At 36.9% G+C, this 17,718-nt stretch overlaps 1 protein-coding gene across 4 annotated transcripts in view; it reads left to right on the top strand.

Annotated features, from left to right (window-relative positions):
• The window catches only part of rap1gap2b (RAP1 GTPase activating protein 2b), a 48,956-nt gene that overhangs the window by 15,283 nt on the left and 15,955 nt on the right, over positions 1-17,718 (top strand). The window contains exons 1-5 of one of the 4 annotated variants that reach the window (XM_053478303.1): positions 931-978; positions 1,606-1,724; positions 12,950-13,034; positions 14,586-14,621; positions 17,583-17,615. In XM_053478303.1, the coding sequence (XP_053334278.1) occupies positions 1,708-1,724; positions 12,950-13,034; positions 14,586-14,621; positions 17,583-17,615 (171 nt within the window). In that variant the 5' untranslated portion in view covers positions 931-978; positions 1,606-1,707. Of the gene's footprint in view, positions 1-930; positions 979-1,562; positions 1,725-12,949; positions 13,035-14,585; positions 14,622-17,582; positions 17,616-17,718 lie in introns of those variants that run through there. The other 3 variants (XM_053478304.1, XM_053478302.1, XM_053478301.1) reach the window with 3 other exon arrangements.

Raw genomic sequence — 17,718 nt, 5'->3', positions numbered from 1 at the left:
TCTCCACATCTTAGTCTTCACCTGCTGTTCAGTCTCCCTGACAACAGAGTGCACCACTCCGTGTGCCAGGCACAGAGGCTGGAAGAACGACCAGCCCGTTTATATAACACTGTAATACAGTGTGCTCACGTACGCCCAACGAGTCCCATGCTAAGACTCTGCCATATGCCATTTCCTTCATGTTGTGCTCAGTGACTCTTTATACATTTTGCCTGGTAAAGGTTATTCTGCATGCACATGCCATGAGATGGTCAGTCTTAGCCTGGATTCTAATTGAAAATGTTTCAGCAGTTTGCGCGATGTTGTTTAAAAAATGTCAGGAATGTCTTTTAGGTTGTTTTTTTCTTCTTTTTCTTAACCACAGCTGACATTAGTTTGATATTACCAGTCTTATGTTCCTGCTTGGATAAGCATATACATAGATGAGGATGGGTTCCCTGTTGAGACTGGTTCTTTTTCAAAGTTTTTTTTTCGTGTTGCCATCTCAGGGAGTTTTTCCTTGCCATCGTCGCCCTCGGCTTGCTTATCAGGGACAATCTGCTCCTTTTGCCATGGTATTGACAAAAAGCTATGATTACGGTGCCATCTGAAACCCATAAATGATTAATCTTGAATCTAAAAAACAGTCTAAAATATGTTCACTGTGTAATGTTTCTCTGTTGACAATGGCAGCAATTTGCTCTTAAATTAATGGCATAAAATTACACAATGTGTAACTAGCACTCAAGATAATGGCATGTATACATTTTAAATTATTTTTCATATTTAGTTTGGTTAAAAGCATTGTACTTTGAAAATAAAAACATTAATCAATATTGCAAGATTGGTGACAATATAAAAAAAGAATACTGCAGGAAATTTCAACTGTGCAACTTCCTGAGAAACGTGATGTTGCAAATATTTTCAGGCTGAAATGCGTGTGACACTAACATGAACATTTTCCAAAACCTACTGTATAATGGAGGACTTATTTAAAAGGTATGATGTTAAACCGATTTAACACATTAATACCAAACGATATATATAATTCATATGTTTGACAGTAAAGTGTATTTATATTTATGTTGTTGTGAAGGTTATTTCTTATATTTAATAGATGTTATACTGCTACTTTACGTATATGTAATATCAGCAGGATGCAATTGGCACCGCAGTAATGACCTGACTCATATTGTAAACCTAAATGTAGAGATAAATTCTATGACAAGTGCTTTAAACAATCCCGTTTATTGCTGATATGACTCATGTACAGTATATGTCGATTTATCTGCCATTGTGGTTTGTTCATGATTCATTAAATTATCAGCTCAGTCAAATATCAGCTCTGCCCAGCGTATGGCTAATTTCAAGTGTAAATGATACATTTTGTTGGCACCAACTATTGTAATTAGCTCTTACCTCTTTTTTTATGGTGTTCCTGTCTTTCCAAGTGTGTTATTTTTCAAACAAAGCTTGATAGAGCTGGTACATGGGGCTAACTAATGGGGTTTCGGTGAAGACATCAATCGCTTGCCACTTCTCTCTCTCTCTCTCTCTCTCTGTCTTTCTCTGCCTTCTCCCAGCCATAGAGACACAACAAAGTGAAGTGCTTTGTATTCATCCTAGGACTGTGTAATAAATAGCCATTGCAAGTACACCTCTCGTTCCATCCTGTGAGTGAAAACTGGAGATTGAGTAAATAGAAAGGAAAGACACAGCACCTTGACCATGCCACGCAAATTGTGGTGAGTTTAGCAGATATACACATACATACATACATGCATGCATACATGCATAAATATACTGCTGATTGCATTGCATTTATTCTTTATAGCTGTTTTCCTTTTTTTATTATATTGATGCTTGCATAACCTTAGCTATGTTTGTATGGTTTGTCTAAAAAAGATTTAAGCTTGGAATGATTGAGCAAACCAACGATTAAGCAAAACTGGTTAAAATTGGGTGTAGTGATGCTTGTGTTTGCTCTGGACTTTTTTAAATCCATCATTAATATAAAATGTAATATAAAACCAATACATAACAGGTCCATTTGTTGTTTAGTGAGTTGTTAAAAGGATTTGATGGATTTATGTGTGTAGCCAGACTCCTGAGAGACAAGAGCAGATAAATGACCGGACATCCTCATCCACTAGACTGCACATGGAGTTTGTTAAAATGATAGAGATTCTGTTTTATGTTTTAGACATTTAATCTGTTTGTCCATGTGATAACTGTTGACATGTTTCTTACGTGTCGTGCGACATGCAAGAAAGGAATGGAAATATTTACTTGGAATTTAGTTATATATTTTTTTCGACAATAGACCGATACAGTTAACAGTAATTCCAGTTACTTGCATTTTTTCCAAAATTTTTATGGCATCTATTTGGTAGCACAAATTATAACACATTATAACACACAATATTGTCCCACAAAAATTTGGGTGTTATAAATTGTGTTCCATGAATCCTAAAATTCCACTAACAATAGGAATAATAGCCCAATCACAATACAAAAAAGCTCACCTTGGGTCATGAAGTTTGCATGTTCTCCCTGTGCTTGGAAGGTTTCCTCCGGGTGCTCCAGTTTCCTCTGACGGACTAAACTCATGCAGATAAGTATTTTAAAATCCCCTGTAATGTGATTCCCTGAAGCGTATGAAAATGAACAGTTCCTGGGAGGGAAATTTTGCATCCATTCCTGATCAGTCAACTTTGTCAGAACAACTCTCTCCCACCTGTCCTTCTTCATTTCACACATAATAAAGCATCCAAACAAACCAATCATAGATGATACGGAAGAGTAGTTTTCTCCAGAGTAAATGCTTCACAGCAGGCATTTTTCACTTTGCACATTTCAAAAAAGATACATTCTGACTAGGGTGGCACGGTGGTGTAGTGGTTAGACACTGTTGCCTTGCACTTCCAGGGTCCAGGTTCGATTTCCGGCCAGGTTCCCATCTCTGTGTGCATGGAGTTTGCATGTTCTTCTCATGCTTGGTGGGTTTCCTCTGGGTACTCTTGTAACTGCAGATTATGCTAATTGGTGGTAAATTAGCCGTAGTGTGTGAACCTGTGTGTGAACCTGTGTGTGTGTGTGTGTGCTCTGCCATGAAACGGCACCCTGTCCAGGGTGTACCCTGCCTTGTGCCCTATGTGAGGCAGGCTGAATACAGGATGAAGCGGTATAGACGATGAGTGAGTGAGTGATGATATATTCTGACCAAATGCGTTGAGCTTGTAACCACACATCTTATCAGATCAGCATCCATGTCAACAGTAAAGTTGGAATCTCTAATCAGAATAATGACAATTGTATTGAAGAAATAGTCTCCATGTAAATGTAGCTATTTTTAGTGTTGGCAAATTGCTATAGTTTATAATGATTAAAATGGCCACCAAGTGCTGCAGCGATTTTTTTTTCCTTATGGTCAGAAGGTCACTATTTCAGATCCCTACAATTCCACAGCCAGCCTTAGATGGGAAATAGTAGAGCTAAACTGGCTGTACTTTGTGAGGACATGGGATGGCATACGGCCTTTTGTTCAGTCACAGTGACGCTGGGCAATCATGGATATCTGTGAGTTCATGATTGTCGAAGAGGGCAGATATCAGTTTAAAAATGCAATGCCTTATGGCTTTAGATGTTTTTGGAGGAAGAATGTGGAGGCCTTCAATCTACCAGGTGGTGGCTTTCATATGATAAGAGAGCTGCTTGGTGGGTGAGAATTGGCAAGTGTGTGTGTGTGTGTGTGTGTGTGTGTGTGTAGTTGTGTGTAAGAGAGAGAAAGATAGGATGGTAATAGTAACACCTTTGCTTCATTGATTTTTTTTATTTTTATTTAAAAGCATGCACCTATGTAATGCGGTACTCAGATAATGCAAACTCTGCTTTCACTTTGAGATCATCATCACCTTTGCAAGACTCAATATGTAAATTAGTATACTGGTGAGGCTGAATGCTAAGTGGTTAACGAAAGTGGAAATGAGGTTGCTGCCGAGGTTGTTAAACAGTAAATGTGTACATTTAGGCACTTCGCAGTCCATCACTCATGTAAATCTTCGGTTCACATTTTTTTTTTTACTTAATCTACATCATTTCACTTTATATGGGTGACTCAAGACTTTTGCACAGGACTGTACTATACATTTGCTATGAAGATTGTATTTGATCTGGAGAACATTTATATTCACACTTTTTTTTGTACCCCTATATATTTTGAACTATTTTTGTACTCTTACATCCTCATCCTTTTTAGTGCTGTTTGCATACATATTTCTTCCTACAATTTTTCGCCTTAACAGAGACAGCTTCACTTCCACTTCACCACTCACCCCTTAATCTTAATGCTCTTTCACTCTCTAAATCACTCCTATCATCTCTCACACTCTCTCCTTCTACAGTGGGCTGCCAGTGGCGCCTTCGTCTGATGAAATATAGATGTGTAGCTCCAAGTGAAGGTGCTCATTCAGAAAGAAAAGTGTTACACAACCAGTTTTGAACACTAGTAACAGAATCACGCTTGTACAGCAGGACTGTATTTCTTTTTTTCCCTTCTTTTTCCAAAGTTAGTAATCGTGTAAATTAGAAAAATATATGATTACCTCATATCAATGGGCTATAACCTTGCTTTGTAGACAGTAGTGATCACCAACAGTATGTTAGTTAGTTTTTTTTCCACAAATTTCTCCTGTGTAATTTGCACAATTTGTGCAAAACCCCAGTAGATATTTAACTCTTACTTTTTTCCATTGTACCTCTCAGGCTAGACCCGGTATGAAGGCAGTGTTGCTTAATGTTGCCTGCTGAGTCTGTGTACAAAACTGTTCACTGAGCACTTTCTCTTCTTGCTGCTATGAAACTGAGCAAGGAATTGAAATTAAAGTCGTTTTGTTTACACTAGATATTTGCCAGATTTGCTTTTAGTTGGCTGGGAAATTACTTCAGTATGAGCATTTTAATCAAGGTGTATTTTGTCTTTGCAAGATTTAATATGTTTGGAAATTGGCGAAATGTTTTTTATAAAGATAATTTCTTGCTGCATAGTAAAGCATAGAGTCATACACTGATTTAAAATATAATATACTTTACAAAACATATTCTAGGTACAATTAAATACATTTTGCAAATTATATGTAGATATTTTTAATTTTAGATATTCTTTTGACTGGTCTATGTAATGTCACAACATTTATATTTTATTTATTTATTTATTTTTAATTTATTTTATTTGTGTAGTGTGATATGATTTTACATGTTGGGGGAAGGACTTTATGCTCACCCTCTATTATACTTTTATAACAACAATGCAGCAATAGTAATGATGAAAATATTTTCATTGTATTATAATAATAAGAAGAAGTAGGAGGGGAAATTATTATTATTATTATTATTATTATTATACCTCCATACATACATAAATACATACATAAATTAGATGCACACGCCACAAAAACATTTATTAAGTATACTGTACATGTGTAATAGAGAAGAATGCCACCTTTTCCTACAGTACCATGAATTTACCAGTAGAGGGAGCTAGATTCACACACATTTTAAAGAGATGATGCTGAACAAAATATCATTAATCCGCCTTTCATTATATTACACAGATTTTCTGAAGCAGAGAATTACACAAAACTGTTTTATGGAGGAAATAAATAAGTAATAATAAAGCTATTTTGTGTATCAAGAAAACTACTAATCCATTATGTGATTCTACTTAATTCCAGTAACTGATCATGTTCTAGAATCTGAAATGTTACCTTATTCTTATTTGGGCTTTGTGATTTGTAGTTTTTGATTATTACACTGTAGATTTGTCCCAATTCATTATTTAAATATTGAAGAGTTCATTTGTTTTATTTTAGTTGCCAAATACTTTAGAATAAATAAAATAATAAGGTTTTCAACATGCCATCAGGGATGATCAATAAATTCCAGTCTTGTTGCCTTTTATCACACCGAATAGTCATAACATGACCATCCGCTTAATATTGAGTGGATCCTTCCTTTTTTTTATCAAAACAGTAATTATCTGTGTTTTCTAAAACCTTTCTATTGGAACTTACGGTGGCCGAGAAGTGCAAAACAAAATAACAAATCCGGAAACAAAATAATGGATCCAAAATCAAAATAATAAAACTAAAAAGACAAAAATAGCTAATTTAAAAACAAAGTAACAAAACTAAAAACAAAATAACAAAATTACGGAAAGAAATAACAAAACTGAAAATAAACACAACATATTTATAAACAAAATAACAAAACCAAAAGCAAAATAACAAATCTGAAAACAAAATAACAAATTCAACAACAACAAAAATGAAAATGGAACCTTAAAACTTAACAATAGCATTTATTATACAAGGTTACACTATTACTATTTAATTATTTTTTTCTCTGTTATTTATTTCAACATAAAACACTTTGTTTGGCCAAATAAATAGGTTTAGTGGACCTCATCGTAACTCTTGTTATACAACAGTTAGTTTCAATAGAGTAATTATTACAGTACAGTATTATAGTAACAACTGTAATAACTGTCGGTCGCAGCATGGGTGAAAGTTCTGAATCGTTTCAAACCGAATATCAGTTTGTGTTGTTTGATTTACACCTAAGGTGAGCTACAAATATAACTAGGTTCTAACACAAAGCTGAATCCCATATCCCTCTCTAACCACTAATTCTGTGGTGTGTGGAACAAGTGATCAAACAACTCAAGCTTTCCATTTAATGCTATTTGGGATTCAACCCTCGAGATCCAGAAGTTAACAGAGCTTATATTCTCAAGCAGAATAAGTGAAAATAAACAAGCTATTCTTAATCTGTTGATAATAAGTTGTGTTTGTGGACTTGTATAGTTTTTGTCTTTGTGGAGTTGAAAAAAAAAGCGATATCACACTTGTGGCTAGATATCGGGCTGTGCCCTTGTGTCTGTGACATCACAGAATGCTGTTATTCACAGCACTCCCTCTCGTGTGATATTGCTTAATTATTCTACTATATACCATTTTTATCATCACAGCCTACCATCTCTACCGTATGTCTGTTACTTTAAAAAACAAATCTCTGTATGTGTATCCATGTTAGACACTGTATAAATTAATATTAGTATTATAATAATATTTGTATTCAATAATATTATATATATTATACCTTCACCCTTTCTTTTTCTTCACATGCTGTCATATTGTGTTTATATACATCCCCCCAGCCTCTCTCTCTCTCTCTCTCTCTCTCTTGCTCTCTGTCTGCAATGTCAGACAGGTTTTGGCCTTTTACTTCAGTGCACTGCAAAGTTATTTCGGGAAGCAATTTTAAAGCTGACATTTTGGCGAAAAATATAGCATTTCTGCTTTGATGCCTACAGAATGGAGGATGGAGGAGGAGGAGAATGCTGTGGGGCTCCTGACATTATCCATTATGTATCTAAATGTGATGCTAACAGTCGGCCTCTAACCCAGAGAAAGCTCTGAGAAAGAGAGACAATTACACTCCGTAAAAGGTCAGAGAGAGAGAACAGGTGAATAACAGTGACGAACACAGGATGGCAGAGAAAGAAAAGGAGAGACTGTAGGTCAGCACTGTTTCATTCGCAATGGGCGCAAATGAAAGGCTGTGCAGAGAAAAAAAAAGAAAGACGAAGACATGAGCATGAGCAGTAGGGCAAGGACAGACATCACAGCTTCCCTACTGAGCGCAGCATCTAATACAGCTCTGCATGCATCAAAGACGGTTTGTCAAGATGGAAACGCTGGCAGATAAACCTGTCTGTGTCCTCACATGTCAGTGTCAAGAATAATTGGTGTCCTTTCTGCAGATTCCTGTCTAGGATCATACATATTAAAGTAATAGGCTGGGTGTAGGATAGGTTTATATAGATTTGTATATCTATATACCAGGTTCACAGAAACTGGGCAGTTAAAATTTAAAGAAGAAAATGAAGTTGCTTTTTAGTTCACAACAGTTGAAAAGAGTGATTATTCGAGATCCTGTTGCATTCCTCTCAGCTCAACCATTCTGTCCATTCTTCTCTGTCATCTCATTAACAAGGTGTTTCCAGTGAGTAGAACTGCAGTTGAATGAATATTTTAGTCTTTTTTTTTCCCTGCACTTTTCTGCATGAAATCCTGTAGACGTTTGTGCATAAAAATGCCTGGGGATTAGCAGGCTCTGCAATACTCACACCAGCCCATCTGGCACGATCAGCCATGCCATGGTCAAAATCACCACAATCACATTTCTTCCCATTTTTATGTTCGATGTGAACAATGACTAGCTCTTGATGCTCCTGCATCTACATGATCGTATGCATTGCACTGCTGCAACAGAATTGGCTGACTGGATGGGTGCATGGATGAGACTCATACAAATAATGTAGCATGTAAGTATACACACAGTCGAGGGAAAATCATTATGTGCTCCAAGCCGCCACTACAGATCCAGAGGCTTACACAATCTATGCCATGGTATGTTGAAACCGAGAGAGTATAGAGCTGTCATTCATGGCCCTGCACACTAAACACCTGTCCCTGAGCATGTCTCCCATCTCATCAGCTGTGAGTGTTTATCCTGGAGTGAGAGTCTCTGCTTTTCTCTCTCTCTCTGCTTGTCTGCTGGAATGAATAGGCTTAATGAAGCACTCCGAGTCTATACAATAGCACAAACTGCATTTAACCTACAGCCATTGATTTCTCTTAGACTTTTTCAAGACCCTGCACACAACAGGTGTCTATAGCGCGCATGCTGTCGGCTTGGCTCAAACAAAAGTCTAATCTGTCTAAGGATAACAACCACTTAGGCTTAATTCATTATATTTCATAATATATGTAATATACAGTATAATTCTATATTTGTTATACATGTGTGTGTGTGTGTGTGTGTGTGTGTGTGCCATACTTGGTATTTCATTCCTTTGAATGCATTATTTATACTAGAATGTAGAAAATAATTCCCAACTTGTGTCTATTGAGTGTGTATTATTATTATTATTATTATTATTATTATTATTGTGCTTTAAAAATCCATGTCTGTATTTGGGATTTTATGGATACGATCTAAAACACGTGTCTTTTTCTTTCTTCTTTTTTTTTTTTCTAGAAATAGACATGTCAAGGGCCTGTGGTTTCTAACCCTGGCAGTTCATTTTTCTTACATTAAATTTAAGAATGGATTTTATGACAAGAATAAAACAGTTTCATTCAGTTTCCATGTCAAGCTATGTACTATATTTTTTCAACGCAGAAAAAAAAGCAATCCATTCGTGGACTCCAGCTACTCTGGGAAGGCTGTTGTGGTTATCACACTGGTCTTCTCTTCACATGCACATCCTACTCAGAGTATGTGTTCCACCTGTTTAGACAGTGATACCCTTTAGTGTTTTTTGCACATCTCCCAAATTCCCAGGTGCTTTTTGTGTTTAGGGTCAAACCTCATTACAATTTCCCTTTGTGTGTAAATTTACTATCTCTGAACATGCCGTACGTCTGCCAACTTCATTTTTGTGTCTTATAAAGGAGGGCTATTTTTACAGTAGTCTCAGAATACATTATCATCTTCTCCTGAATAAGCATTAGCGATTGCAAGGTGCTGTGTGGAAGCTAGATTCACAGGGACAGAGTGAATTTGCACGCTGCCAGCATCTCATTATTGACCATTCTTCCATGTGGGATAAAGGCTCAATCACAGCCATGTGATTTGACGTGACAGCCATTCATCCAAGTTATGTATTCTTTTGCAAATTACTTTACATCCTGTACAAAGATTTTTCATACTGATAGCTCATTAGAGATCGCCAGATAAATCTTCCCTTCATCCTGAGGCTCTACTTGTGTTCGAAGCTTTTCTTCTGCTTGCTTTAATGCGCTAATCTCACCTGGATGCTTATTTACAATATATAGATATGAACATCATTTCATTCGTTTGTCTTCTACACCTGCATACTCTAATGATTTGTATAATCCAGCTCTATGGTGTCACTCAGAAGATGATGGTTTACCTTTTCAGTCTTTTCAAGGTTCCTTCATCATGTTATGTGCAAGATGGGTTCCTAAATCACAGTAATTATGTATAAGCTTCAGAAATAATTTGGTTTCCAGATGTTTTAGACTTCATCATATAAGGCAGTTTATGCAGTCATTCTCTAAGCATTTTTCATTTGCTTTTGATGTTACAAATTTTTGCAATAGTAATACATATGTCTGGGGGTGTGCTGTTAATTGTCAAGTAGGAGAACGAAGTGAGCTTGTGTTTGTTAGTGAGCAGAAAATTTAAGTCTTAAAAACCCAGTGTAATCTGGAAATCCACAGGGGAATAGGGATGTGAATTTGTACGATCTGTCCTCGTTCCATGGAAAGGAACAGAAGGGATGAGTTTTTCGGCTGGAATGCGGGATAGACAAAGATGTGATGGGAATTTGTGGAGCATATGACATGTGTGCACAGCACGGTGATATAATACATGTTAAGAGAGAGAAACACAGAGGTTAATGAGCCAAGGAGAGAGATAGCGAGAGGGAGAGAGGTATGCAGTGAAATGCCAGCTGAAAGGGAGGGCTGGTGGAGCAGCAAGGAGAAAGGCAGACACAAAATGAGGGAGAGAGGGAGAGAGAGACAGACAGACAGATGATGAAGGATGCTCATGCACAAAGACACTCGCTCTCGGGGAAATAGTGGAATAGCGTCGCCTGAAGCTCAGCGCCACTGTAATGTAGGCAGACTGAGGTTGAATCCAGGTGCGAGTCTGTGTCAAGGAGACTGAGGTATGTCTGAGCTCAGATCCAGAGTGCGCTGCAGGAGAGCAGGGATACGTGCAGCCGTGGCTCTCATCGGACTCCTGCACCGCTCACGCAAGCAGAGAGAAGAGACGCTCCGAGGCAGAGGCAGCCAGCGGTGGGTGAGCGTATGCTCTGTGTATGTGTGTGTGTGTGTGTGTGTGTGTGTGTGTCTGTGTGTGTGTGAGAGAGAGATCCAATTTATTCCTGCTCAGGTGTGAATATTTAGATATAAGTGACTACTGTAGAGGACTCGTCCTTTGGCTGCCTGCGTTCGAGAATTGCTTAGACCCTGCTCCATAGTGGTGATATTAACATGAATGTAAATATAATTGCTGTGTACCTTACAGTACTGAAGGGCCTTATTGATCCAAATCCAAGCAGAATTAGGGGTTCTCACTGATTCATTTCTGAAAATAGTCTGTTGCTGTGTCTGCACTTTTGCCTTCTACTATTTCTGTTTATTCTGTAATTTTCCCTCACTTCTTCCACTCGGCATATTCATTTATTGATTTCCTCTGCCCCGGTGCTTATTATCGGCACTCTCCGTTGCCAATGAACTGGTAAAGTAGTATTACATTCTAGTATTTCTTGTGCCAGGGGCTTGTTTGTTCTTGCTCAACAAGCCTTTAATTAAGTCTAAACTACTACCAGCAGTGCAAATTGAACTGTGTACAATGCTGTAGTCAGGAAAATGCAAATACATTCACTCCAAACCACTATTCCAGCAATTGAAGATTTTTCTGTTGTTTTTATCCTTATTCACTGCATCAGAAATTACAAGAGCCAATCAGGGGTGCTGGTGGCTCCGTGTGTTAAGGCTCTGGGTTACTGATTGGAAGGTTGGTGGTTCAAGGCCCAGCTCCAGCAGGTTTCTGCTGTTGGGCCCTTGAGCAAGCCTGCTCTAGGGGTGCTGTATTACTGCTGACCCTAGGGCACTTATAAGAAGTTGGATTGTGCGAGGAGTTCACTGTGCAGTGATGAATAAAGGCTTAACGATAACTTAGGCAAAAGGAGAGGAAGGGGGCACTTCTGAGTTTACATGTTTAAATACCCCAGATTTCTTAATAAATCAAGCATTCCTGTGTGTATAGGTAATTCCAGCAGGGCCACAATTATATATGATTTAATATAGAAACAAATGTATGGACTTTAAAGAAACTCTTGTATGACTTTTAACATTAATTTGTGTACATGCAAAGAGCTGATTGATAGCTACACTTAATTAAATCCATATATTAATAAGTCAACCCTTGGCATGTCATGTTTATTTTTGAAATATAGATCAGCTATGTAATGAAAAACCTTTAAACCATAGTGTATGATGTTTCGAGTTTTTGTGCCTCGTGGCTTTTGATGAGGAAGCCGGCTTTGTCCACACAATTGCTCAAGTCTGTTTCCGAACATGATAAGCTGGGTGGGAAATCATTGGTAACCTCAGCAACAGCCTGGATTCGGAAGCGATAAAAATGTCAAACCAGATTTTCTGCCTAATCTGTTCCGTTCTGTGGCGTGAAAGATAGTGATTATGACACAGCATGGATCACTTTAAAAGGTGAACATCTGTCTAGGCTGATATAACTGTAAAAATCGAGTAACTGAAACTTGTGAGCCATCGCTAATTTTGCATTATTCTTTAAGTTCGCATTGTTCTTTATAACTTTTATAATAATAAAGTTGTTATGTTACTTCATCACTAATGTCAGAGAATGTTGAAGGTTTGGGCCTGTACATTAAGTATAATGGATAATAATAATGGATGATATGGCACTGGCTCCCTAATAGGAACTAGAGACATGTCCAATGATGGATCCTTGCAATCTATTCTTAAGTTCTACAGAGACTTATGAATTATTGGGTTGGATATTTTTAGGCAGGTTCATCTTTCTGTCTCTGTTTCCCTCTCTCACACACATTTTCAATCTTGTACCATATCACATTTCATGCTGTAAAAGTGCAAAGATGTGAAAAGTGAACGTGAAGCAGCCTGGGAATTTTTCCTAAACTCTAAAGGGTTATACATGGGGGACAGATGTAGCTAATGTCCATCTCTTTTGGATAATCTTAAAATAAAACAGAAAGATTTAAAGTCCATCCACGATAATGGTTGAAGGTCTCAAGCTGTTCACTATATGATCAGTAAATAAAACATCAAAAAGTTTCTAATTCTTTACACCTTATAATGCTATATTACAGGAAGCAGGAGATGCTGACCATCTCGAATGTTCCCTTGGCAGACTGCCCTCCATCTCCACCAAGAACTGCCCCTGCTGCCTTGAAGGTCAGATATGGTTCTTTATATCTCCTGACTCAAATATATATATATATATATATACAGCAAGCTTCCTGCAAAGAGGCTGGACATGGGTAAAATTACAGATTGGAAACGTTACTCTGTTTATTTTTTTTAAGTTTTATGGTATGCAGTATTTCTTGAGAAGTGCTGAAGTAACACATTAAAGTCTGCAACAATTCATGTTTATGCTGCCTACTGTATACTGTGTTTTTTGGTTTACTAGCTCTGATCCAGTTGCTGCTATAGGAAATTCATTAAATGCTTTAAAGTTTCACAAAGTGTGTGTATCTCTAGAGAACAATTTTTTTTTTTTTTTATTAACCCGCAATGCAAATGTTGTTGACATTCCTGCTTGACAGTAAAGTAGTTTCACAGTAGCCTGTATTAGAAGATTTCCCAGTATGAATACTAACCATATTTACTATATTGATGGTCATTCGGAAGTCCATTTTGAAGAACTATAGTCTTCATAAATCAAACTAGGACAAAAGTCTTTAAGTTATTGAAATGAAAGATTTGGGCTCCTGAGTGGTGCAACACAAAGGCATTTTTTCTATTATCTCGAAATCTCAAGTTTGAGTTCCAATGATGCCACAGCCATCTGTGCCCAGGAGTCTAAGAAGCTAAATTGGATGGATGGATGGATGGATGGATGGAAGGAAATGTCTCTCATTTTTCGCTTTCTCTCTTGTCGACCAAAATAACACTAACCAATGTTATGTAGAAAAGGTTGCTAGCAGAGTATGTTACACTGACCTCGAAGTGTGTTACACTGCATGAACAGCAGTTGGTTTCGTTATTCTCAGGGGTAGCATGTCTTATCTCCAGATCCACAAGCAGTATCTCAGTAATGACTGGTTGCTTATGGGAAGGGTTCCCAATGATCCAGTGACTGCATGATGTATGGGTGTAGTGCATGTTCAGTTATGTAGTGAGAGAATGACATGAAATGTGACAAACTTGTGTATTATGTCAAATCAGTGATGCTGAATGATGGAATAAGGCCATGTGGAATGTAATAATTATTTGTTGTATGTTTGTTTGTTTGCTTGCTCAAATGTCCTGGCATTTCTTGGCATGACAAGGTACACGGCATAGGGAGAAGTGGGGTTAATTGGCTATGACATTGGTGCATAGGCCTATAAATTTTTTTTTTTAAAAAGCACCTCCTTTGTTTTTTATCCAGCGGAGCAAGCTTATGAGGTGGCAGAAATAGCGTACTGCTTGATCAGTGGACCGTGACTCAGACAGACTCTAGTCCTGGAAACTTTTTTTTTTCAGGTTTGCAAGGAAGGGACAATAAAAGAGGAAATGACAATAAACTATGCATTCATGTCTTTGTTCAAATGATAGACAGGAAAAAAAATAATGCAGGAATACATTAAAGAAAAATAAATTTATTTTGTGATGACATTATTTTTACCACCAACTGCACAGTCAAGTCAATCAAGTCAGATTAAGTTGTCATGTTTATTAATTAATGTATTGTGTATAATGGGATCACTGATTAATTGCAATTTTTTTTCTCCCCCACAGTCTACACCCTTTTTTGACTCATTAGAAAAGATGGAGGTAAGAATAAAAGAAAGAAAATGTCTGTTCAAATAATGCTACCATCAAACAGGATCCTAAGAGAAAATTGCAAATGTCACTTCTCGACTAGTCAATGACCTCATGACCTTCTGACCTTGACCTTTAGCAGGTGTCTGAGGTGGATGAGATGAGGCCAGGCCCAGAGAGAGTAAAGGTCTGCAGAGCACAAATCATAAGCTCAAGGCTACACTTCAGGTCAAAGGTGGTGTCACTGGTTTTCTTGTAGGAGTGAACCACATTGTGAAATACTCTTATTGGAAAATAATCAACAGTGGGGTGGTTTGAAGCAGCACAATGGGCAGCTGTTACCACTCAGAAGCTACTTTATTATAACAATGAATCATTATTAATTTCATACCACTAAACTTTAGCAACAATTCCATTATTTTGTTCGTTAATGGATAAATTTTGTAGAAGAGCAATATGCTATGGTGGAAAGCTTGGAGAAAGTTGTACATGGTACTTTATGCATCACCATGCCACACATCCGTCAGTTAAATGAACGTTTGTTATTTGTATTTGATAATGTGGAACACTTTCTGACCAATCAGGTTTGGTCAAAAAACACAATAGGACTCAATAGGATCAATTAGGAATAACACAAGACAGGTTGTGGTATAAGACGCAATGATAGTGTGGTTTGTTGTGGCTCATTGGAGTTATAGCAACAATAAACAGTTATTCCCTCACCAGCCTCTCTTTTTATTTCTCTTAAAGTTAATAAGACGAAAATAAAACACACTTTGTCATGCTGCCCAGAAACCAGAATGCACAAACTGCTCTGTCCTAAAGGCTTGTTGGAGAACCATAGTGATGGAGCATAGTGAAAAATCATTGATAGAGAAACTTAATAGCTTTAGGGTATAAAGAAAATTTTAATACAAGTAACGTAATAGATAATAGAGTAGACACATCAATATACATTTAAAAATCTGTTCGTAATGCAAGGATTTATTGTTATGCAAGGTATAACACATGACAGAGTATACTACTGTATAATTATGCTGTATCACATGAGCCGGAGTGCTGATGAAAGCTGTTGTAGGAAGCCCAAGTGCCAAAAGCTTAATAGCCGTGCTGATATTTAGCACAACAGCATGACCTTGAGTGTGAAAATGCTTTTATACAAAAGTTCCGCATACACCATTTATTAACAACAGATTGTGATTTTCATTTCACTTTACGAAAACATTTCCTTTTGTGACTGGTGGAACTGGTGGAACTGGTCTTTTGAAGCTGGTGACTGACAGATAGTGTAATTAACAGGAATTTAATGTAAGTTTTAAATTCAGCCAAAAGGTGAGAAGAATAAACCATGAAGGACATTCCTGTAAATCTTAAGACTCTCTTTATATGTGCACTTATTCCGCTTAAGAATATCAGCTCTGTTATCTTCTCGGCTTTTGGGTTAAATCCCAAATAGCATTAATAGAAAGCTAGTGCACTTGAGTATACAATCGCTTGTTCCATACACGAAGTAATGACCTTAATCAGTGGTTGGAGAGCGACTTGGGATTCAGCCTAGTCAGCTTTGTACTGTAGCCACTTACAAACTTACATTTAAAACTTACATAAAAGAACACGGATGATTCAGATGTGAGTTGGAATGATGTAGAGGGAATTATTTTAGGATTCCATAACATAATCAGATGTGTTTTCTTGCTGGAAATGGTTCTGTGTTTTTGGCAGGCAGTTGTTCTCTCCTCAGTATGGAGGATCATGCCAGTGTAATTAACGATTATCAGAGCACCCATGATGTGGAATGGTACATATAGTTGAACATCCCGCTCATGGAATGCCTATCATTCTATCAGGTTGAAACTCAGTCGAAACTTAAGTTTGTATGACAATAATGCATGTTATGCTGCTATAAATACAATATCACAATGTTTAGTTTATTACTAAATCCAATATCACACGTTTTAGTTAGATTTAATGTTCTGGAATGCCTAATAGACAAGTTAGCGCTTGTTCTCACATACTACATTATACAGTATCTGTGACAAACAACTGGGAGCTTTGTCTTTCACAAAGCACTTAGAGCTGAACCTTCTTCCATAAATGTTAAATAAATAACAAGCACACATCTCCTGAACTGATTTGGAACATCTGTGGTTTGTGTTTTATTTCATTTTAATCACTAATAATATCATAGACAAGACACAAATGTACAGAAGAAAAAATTAAAACCCTAAACATTTGTATTAGGAGGTTTAAATTCTCGCTCTCAGATCCTAAAGTCGCATCAGATGCAGTCCATTCAGTTACATTACATTAAAGTGCAACAACAATGAAAAACGCTCATTTGCTATGCTTTTAAAACTCTCGACTCTCAGCAAAGTACGTTTGTCACAAGGCTTACTTCTGTAGCCAGATATTCTTAGAACTGACAACTGCACAACTGAATAATTCAAACACCACCTGTATCACTGACCTGAAGTGTTCCTTTCGGGCAAGGATGTGTTACATCACAGTGTGCATTAGTGTATTAGTGAAAATATCTTGAATATAGTTTAAATTATGTAATTATCTATTTTTTTATTATGATTAAGAAGTATATATTTTTTAAACAGTGAAGGAGCTAAATATTACAAGAAGAGAAAAAAAATCATCTCACAATTAAAATACGAAGATGCTTAGAAATAGGCTTCTTAAAATCTCCTAATTAGGATTATTGGGTAAGCCTGATTATATTCAAGATATTGACATTTTATCATTTATCATTTTAATCATTCATCAGTCATTCTGATTATGTGCATGATTGTGTTCCAGTTTTTACTCAATTTTAAACTGCAACCATTCTCCATAACTCATTAGCTTGCAGTATTGTCATTGTGAAAGACCATTTATCTCATTTGTGTAACTACATATTCTTAGCATTTGTATTCGATGGGTATGAAACTTTGTGAGAAAAAACAAACTGTATTTTTTCCTCTTTAGGATGATTATGTTCCATACCCGAGTATAGAGAAGGTGAGAAAGGGCTCAGTTTGTTTGCTTTTCACACAACCATTACAGCCAATAGTAAATTTTGGGTTTTAAATCGTTAACTAACAAGACGAAGTGATTTTTCTTT

Source organism: Clarias gariepinus, chromosome 19 (assembly GCF_024256425.1).
Source record: "Clarias gariepinus isolate MV-2021 ecotype Netherlands chromosome 19, CGAR_prim_01v2, whole genome shotgun sequence".
Taxonomy (NCBI): domain Eukaryota; kingdom Metazoa; phylum Chordata; class Actinopteri; order Siluriformes; family Clariidae; genus Clarias; species Clarias gariepinus.
Note: the sequence above shows the minus strand (reverse complement) of the source record. Positions and strands in the feature narration are given on the sequence as shown.